This window comes from Galeopterus variegatus, unplaced genomic scaffold (genome assembly GCF_000696425.1).
Source record: "Galeopterus variegatus unplaced genomic scaffold, G_variegatus-3.0.2 Scaffold8979, whole genome shotgun sequence".
Lineage (NCBI taxonomy): Eukaryota > Metazoa > Chordata > Mammalia > Dermoptera > Cynocephalidae > Galeopterus > Galeopterus variegatus.
The window spans coordinates 36,774-43,908 of NW_007735090.1; the positions used below are offsets into that span (position 1 = coordinate 36,774).

Below are 7,135 nucleotides of genomic sequence, written 5' to 3' on the forward strand. Positions count from 1 at the left end.
AGTTCTTTGTCTTACCAGGACAACCTAATGGAGTTTCTTCTTCCTGTTACAGGCTTAATGATCACCTCAGCTGCAATCTACCATGTACTCCATTTTTTCCACATCACCATCGACATTCGGAATGTCTGTGTGTTCCTGGCCCCTCTCTTCTCCTCCTTCACCACCATCGTCACGTATCACCTTACTAAAGAGCTCAAGGTGAAGGATATGGGGTGACAGGAGGCTTGGGAATGAATGTTGTTGAATCTCTTTAGTAGGTGCTGGAGGGTGGGGGGACTTGAGAGCCTTAGAAGGGCAGGGAGCCAGAGACTAAAGACAGCTTTTGCTGGACTGAATTAAGTGGGCTTACTCCAACCCTTCCCTAGAATATGCAGTTTCTTATCATTAGCAACTGTTTGTCCGTATAAGAGAACATTTGAAAGTCAAATGTAAATTGTTACATAAAGAAAAAAGACATTTAAAATGCAAAATGTGCGGTTTAGATTTTGAAGTCCTCACAATGTAAGGGAGAGGGAAAAAAACTGCATGAAATTTTCCAAAGTGGTTAGTTCTTCCTACCAGAAATAAACACTTAGCAATTATTTGTTGATTCTTTTTTTTAAACATTTATTTTAAAATTCTTAAGCCATTTGGCTTCTGAAGTAGGCTCCATAATGCTGACTCCTTTTTTCCAGGTTTCAGCATTGCTAACCCTGGCTCCCTGGATACTGTTCTTAGTTTATGGCTGTAGTGTCAGGGAAATACGTGAAAGATGATAAAGTAGTAGGAGGGTTTGGGAAGCCTGAGGTTAGTTTGGAAAACCTTTTGTTCTTCTCCTTGCTGCCCTTGTCCCAAATTGAACTCTTATCAAGAGACAAGTCCTTACTCTTCGGAGTATGGGTTGTATTTTGTTGCTCTTTTCTCTTGAGCTCAAAGGTTGCCTGGTGATATCCCAACTTTACTACCTAAGCTTCTGGCATCTTCAGTCCAGGTAGATAACACCTACCCTTGTCAGCTTTTTAACTTAAATAATAATAATTTTCTTCCATTGATTGTCCTTGCTTGGCTTTTAGAGGTGTGACTAATATTCCTGTGATGTGTAGGTGTTGTTAGGGGTAGGGACTGATAAGCCTGGGGAGACTGGTAGCCCAAGAGCTCATTCTGGGGCAGTGTCTGATGTTTGACAACTCACATGATTCGTTTGTCCTCAGCATATGTGTATCAGTTTCAGACTTGGTGTCATCATGGGGAATTGGTTGTAAAATTTTTAGCTTTTTTGTGCTGGGAGCATTTCTAGAATTTCTAACATCTCACATCTACCTTGGAAGCTGTTGGACTGTTTTCTGGGCCCATTGTAAACAGAATGGACTAGTGGACCCTCTATTCTGTCTCATAGGTGTATTGGTGTTAACTTATTATTACCTCTCTTTTCTTACAGGATGCAGGGGCTGGGCTTCTTGCTGCTGCAATGATTGCTGTAGTTCCTGGGTATATCTCTCGATCTGTGGCTGGTTCCTATGATAATGAAGGTGAGACATTTGAAATGCTGAAGGGGATCTGTTCACCTCATCATCCAACAGGTCTTCACAAAGTACAGTAGAATCTGGGTTCAGATCTGTTGCTTAGCAATAATAAAAATGGTATTTGGGTGAGAAGATGAGAAATGGGCAAGAAGGAATCTCAGACAAGTTCATATTCTCTTCTCGTCATCCCCTCTAGAAAGGTAGCTGCAAACTTTTCTTAACAAGCCTTTGGTTCATCTCCAGACTCATAAAAATAGAGTTAACTNCTGCAAACTTTTCTTAACAAGCCTTTGGTTCATCTCCAGACTCATAAAAATAGAGTTAACTGTTGTTTTAACGTTATAATTATTTGCTTTATTTTCCTAGATAAGAGGAGTGGATGTCCTTAAAACTGTGATGACTTGGGCCGGCCCGTGGCTCACTCGGGAGAGTGCGGTGCTGATAACACCAAGGCCCCGGGTTCGGATCCCATATAGGGATGGCCGGTTCGCTCACTGGCTGAGCGTGGTGTTTTAACGTTATAATTATTTGCTTTATTTTCCTAGATAAGAGGAGTGGATGTCCTTAAAACTGTGATGACTTTTACTGACTTATTTTCAATTCAACATATATTTATTGAATTTTATTGGGAAAACATAGTGTTAAGTAAAAAACTGTGATGACTTTTATTGACTTATTTTCAATTCAACATATATTTATTGAATTTTATTGGGAAAACATAGTGTTAAGTATTATAAAGATAGATAGGAATAAGATTACTTTGGCTCATAATTAAGAAATTAAAGAGATAGATAATAAGTAAGATTATGTCGGCCCATTATCTATTAAGGAAGATAAAAATAGACCTGTAAAAATAACTCCAATTACAGGCAGATAGTACTATGTGCCATGATAGAAATATGTGAACAGAGTACTTTGGGAATGTAGTGCAAGGAGAGATTAATTGAGATTTGGGGATCAAGGAAGGCTTTCTGGGAGTGGCTGAGGTTGAAGTGGGCTGTGAAGTTGGAACTTCATTAGACAGATATTAAGGAGAGAGGTAATCAGTACATCTGGATCAGCTCATGTTAAGGTATAGAGGCTGAATAGTGTGTTATGGTATTGGATATCTTTAGGACTAATACTAACAGGGAATTTAGTGCCTGTAAAGAACAATAATAATAATGGCCAACATTTACTCAGTGTTTTTACTAAATGCTAGGTACTGTTCCATGTACCTTAAATATATTAATTATATTTGTCTTCACAACAGTTTTATGAAGTAGGTAATATTACAGACTACTTTTTACAGGAAACTGACAATGGGGAATAAAATAATTTTCCTAAAATTACACTATTACTAGGTAGTAGATCTGAGATATGAATTCAGGCAGTCTGTGCCAGAACAGTATTCTTAAATCACTATGCTAGCTTGATTTCTTGTTGAATTTTTGGTGTGTCCTTTCTGCAGGGATTGCCATCTTTTGCATGTTACTCACCTACTACATGTGGATCAAGGCAGTAAAGACTGGTTCCATCTATTGGGCAGCCAAGTGTGCCCTTGCTTATTTCTACATGGTAACTTTTCTACAAGTTTTTAATTTTTAAAGTTTTTCAGATACTGTATTTCCTATGGGTACATATTGGTTGACCAACTTTCTTTTCTGGTATGTTCCCCTTAAATTTTCCCTTTCCAATATATTTTTTCTGTTTAATCTTAGATATATACTTTGACTTCCTCACTTAACTGCTTCTACTTGCCGACATATCCCTAAATATCCCTAAATTCTCTTTGTGACCTTAGGGTAGATTGCATCTAGATTAACCCTGAGGCTTAGGTATCTCTTGTTATGTGATTATGATGTCAGCAGCCACAATAGACCCAGGAGATTGAGTTACAGTAAAGAGTTTGCATTTTCTTTTCCTACTCAAAAAAACCAGTTATTTAGGGCCGGCCCGTGGCTCACTCGGTAGAGTGCGGTGCTGGTAACACCAAGGCCGCGGGNCAAGTTCATATTCTCTTCTCGTCATCCCCTCTAGAAAGGTAGCTGCAAACTTTTCTTAACAAGCCTTTGGTTCATCTCCAGACTCATAAAAATAGAGTTAACTTGTTTTAACGTTATAATTATTTGCTTTATTTTCCTAGATAAGAGGAGTGGATGTCCTTAAAACTGTGATGACTTTTACTGACTTATTTTCAATTCAACATATATTTATTGAATTTTATTGGGAAAACATAGTGTTAAGTATTATAAAGATAGATAGGAATAAGATTACTTTGGCTCATAATTAAGAAATTAAAGAGATAGATAATAAGTAAGATTATGTCGGCCCATTATCTATTAAGGAAGATAAAAATAGACCTGTAAAAATAACTCCAATTACAGGCAGATAGTACTATGTGCCATGATAGAAATATGTGAACAGAGTACTTTGGGAATGTAGTGCAAGGAGAGATTAATTGAGATTTGGGGATCAAGGAAGGCTTTCTGGGAGTGGCTGAGGTTGAAGTGGGCTGTGAAGTTGGAACTTCATTAGACAGATATTAAGGAGAGAGGTAATCAGTACATCTGGATCAGCTCATGTTAAGGTATAGAGGCTGAATAGTGTGTTATGGTATTGGATATCTTTAGGACTAATACTAACAGGGAATTTAGTGCCTGTAAAGAACAATAATAATAATGGCCAACATTTACTCAGTGTTTTTACTAAATGCTAGGTACTGTTCCATGTACCTTAAATATATTAATTATATTTGTCTTCACAACAGTTTTATGAAGTAGGTAATATTACAGACTACTTTTTACAGGAAACTGACAATGGGGAATAAAATAATTTTCCTAAAATTACACTATTACTAGGTAGTAGATCTGAGATATGAATTCAGGCAGTCTGTGCCAGAACAGTATTCTTAAATCACTATGCTAGCTTGATTTCTTGTTGAATTTTTGGTGTGTCCTTTCTGCAGGGATTGCCATCTTTTGCATGTTACTCACCTACTACATGTGGATCAAGGCAGTAAAGACTGGTTCCATCTATTGGGCAGCCAAGTGTGCCCTTGCTTATTTCTACATGGTAACTTTTCTACAAGTTTTTAATTTTTAAAGTTTTTCAGATACTGTATTTCCTATGGGTACATATTGGTTGACCAACTTTCTTTTCTGGTATGTTCCCCTTAAATTTTCCCTTTCCAATATATTTTTTCTGTTTAATCTTAGATATATACTTTGACTTCCTCACTTAACTGCTTCTACTTGCCGACATATCCCTAAATATCCCTAAATTCTCTTTGTGACCTTAGGGTAGATTGCATCTAGATTAACCCTGAGGCTTAGGTATCTCTTGTTATGTGATTATGATGTCAGCAGCCACAATAGACCCAGGAGATTGAGTTACAGTAAAGAGTTTGCGTTTTCTTTTCCTACTCAAAAAAACCAGTTATTTAGGGCCGGCCCGTGGCTCACTCGGTAGAGTGCGGTGCTGGTAACACCAAGGCCGCGGGTTCGGATCCTATATAGGGATGGCCGGTTTGCTCACTGGCTGAGCGTGGTGCTGACAACACCAAGCCAAGGGTTGAGATCCCCTTACCGGTCATCTTTTAAAAAAAAAAAAAAACCAGTTATTTAAACTCTTTAAACCACTTGGCAAAATTTATAGTTTTTTTAAAGAACTGTTCCTTAAAAAGGTCACAGGTGATATCCTAAGATATAGTGATAGTGATCTGAGGAAGAGTGCTCAGAGGACCTGTTGTTTTTTACCCTGTCATAGGTCTCTTCATGGGGAGGTTATGTGTTCCTGATCAACTTGATCCCTCTCCATGTCCTGGTGCTGATGCTCACAGGCCGTTTCTCCCATCGGATCTATGTGGCCTACTGTACAGTTTACTGCCTGGGCACCATTCTTTCCATGCAGATCTCCTTTGTGGGTTTCCAGGTGAGCCCTAGATTGAGTGGGGATTTCAGCTTCATCTACTTCATTACTTTCTAAGTAGCTTCAACTAGATTGATTTATCTCGGATTTTGTTAAGGAGAGTAAAACTTATTCACAGCTTTGATCTTGGAGTGCTTGTGTCCAACTGAAGCAACAGAATCATTGGTCTTTAAAGTCTGCCTCTAGGAGTGTATTAATATTTGCTCCATGAAGTTTGCATTTAATGGCCCTCACTTTGGCTTAGGTTTGTAGGAGGGGGAGAGATATTTTGGTTGTGCTGAGTTGATGTGAATGATCAAAGTTATAACTTCCAGTTCTCTTTAATGCTAATGACCCCATTTAATAGCAGTGAATCTTGATCTTAATGGGGCCTAAATGTAAGTCCTTCAGGAAACAAAGCACAAACCTTTTAACCACATTACATCACGGGGTTAACAGATATCTCTAATCAGAGAATAATGTGGTATGTTTGACTTCTTGTGCAAAATTCTCATGAAAGTAGAACGCTTATTCAAAGTCAGCAAATATTTCTTTACTGATCACCTACTATATGCAGTTTGTAATCACTGGAAAATATAAAATGTAAAAATATGGTCCTTGTCCTTAAGCAAGTTACAGTCTTGGTGGGAAAGAAATACATTCAGCTGTCTGTAGCCTATAGTACAGTGGTTCTGGAAATGCAATTCCTGGATCAGCAGCATCAGCAGCATCTTGGAACTTGTTAGAAGTACAAATTCTGAAACCCCGTCACAAACTTACTGAATCAGAAACTCTGAGGGTGGATCTCAGCAATCTGTTTTCATACCCCCACCCCCTCAGTGATTTTGCTGCCCACTAGAGTTTGAGAAGCACTGGCCTAAGGAAAAGAATGATTAAGTGCTAGAAGAGCTCAAAAGTTCCATGGAACATAGAGGGAGTGATTGATTTCGGTTTGGCAGATTAGGAGATGATATTTGCACTAGGCCTTGAATGATGTGGATTTCAGTGGATGGAAATTTGGGGGAAATTGCTGTCCAGGCTAAGGAAATAGCTGAGTAAAGGCCAGAGATGTGATAATGCTAATATGCTTTGGAGGATACCATGTATTCTTTGAAACATATGGCAGGTGAATTAAACCTTCCTGTAAATTGGCCTTGATTCTTTTGGGGGCCTCAGAACGTGTGCTCTGAACTAGACCTGCATTAACAGGTCTGCGCTGGACTAATTCATGTTTTTTTCTAATGTTGTTACCATACATATGCTTTCGCCTATAGCCTGTCCTTTCATCAGAGCACATGGCAGCTTTTGGGGTCTTTGGTCTATGCCAGATCCATGCCTTTGTGGATTACCTACGCAGCAAGTTAAATCCACAGCAATTTGAAGTTCTTTTCCGGAGTGTCATCTCCCTAGTAGGTTTTGTCCTTCTCACCGTGGGAGCTCTCCTCATGCTGACAGGTAGGGAAGGTTCATGGCTTTTAGTATTAAATGCAAATGGGTATAGACATAACGTAAACTCCAAAATGATGGTATTTCCTACCCACAGAAAATTCTGTTTTCATCCTGTTTCTCTTTTCATTTCAAGCATAAGTTCTACATTACATTCAATATATTTACATTCAACCCAGTTGACAGCCTAGTGTTTGGATGGATTTAGCATAGTAGAAATGTCTTGTTAGAACAGCTCTTGGGGCTGGCCCAGTGGCGCACTGCTACAGTGCGCCGCTTGGGAGCGCAGTGGCGCTCCC

General features: G+C 38.8%; 1 protein-coding gene across 2 annotated transcripts in view; it reads left to right on the top strand.

Annotated features, from left to right (window-relative positions):
• STT3A (STT3A, subunit of the oligosaccharyltransferase complex (catalytic)) overlaps positions 1 to 7,135 on the top strand; it is a 30,407-nt gene that overhangs the window by 9,059 nt on the left and 14,213 nt on the right. The window contains exons 5-9 of one of the 2 annotated variants that reach the window (XM_008593301.1): positions 53 to 198; positions 1,418 to 1,508; positions 2,953 to 3,059; positions 5,250 to 5,414; positions 6,665 to 6,845. In XM_008593301.1, the coding sequence (XP_008591523.1) occupies positions 53 to 198; positions 1,418 to 1,508; positions 2,953 to 3,059; positions 5,250 to 5,414; positions 6,665 to 6,845 (690 nt within the window). Of the gene's footprint in view, positions 1 to 52; positions 199 to 1,417; positions 1,509 to 2,952; positions 3,060 to 4,387; positions 4,557 to 5,249; positions 5,415 to 6,664; positions 6,846 to 7,135 lie in introns of those variants that run through there. The other variant, XM_008593300.1, reaches the window with a different exon arrangement.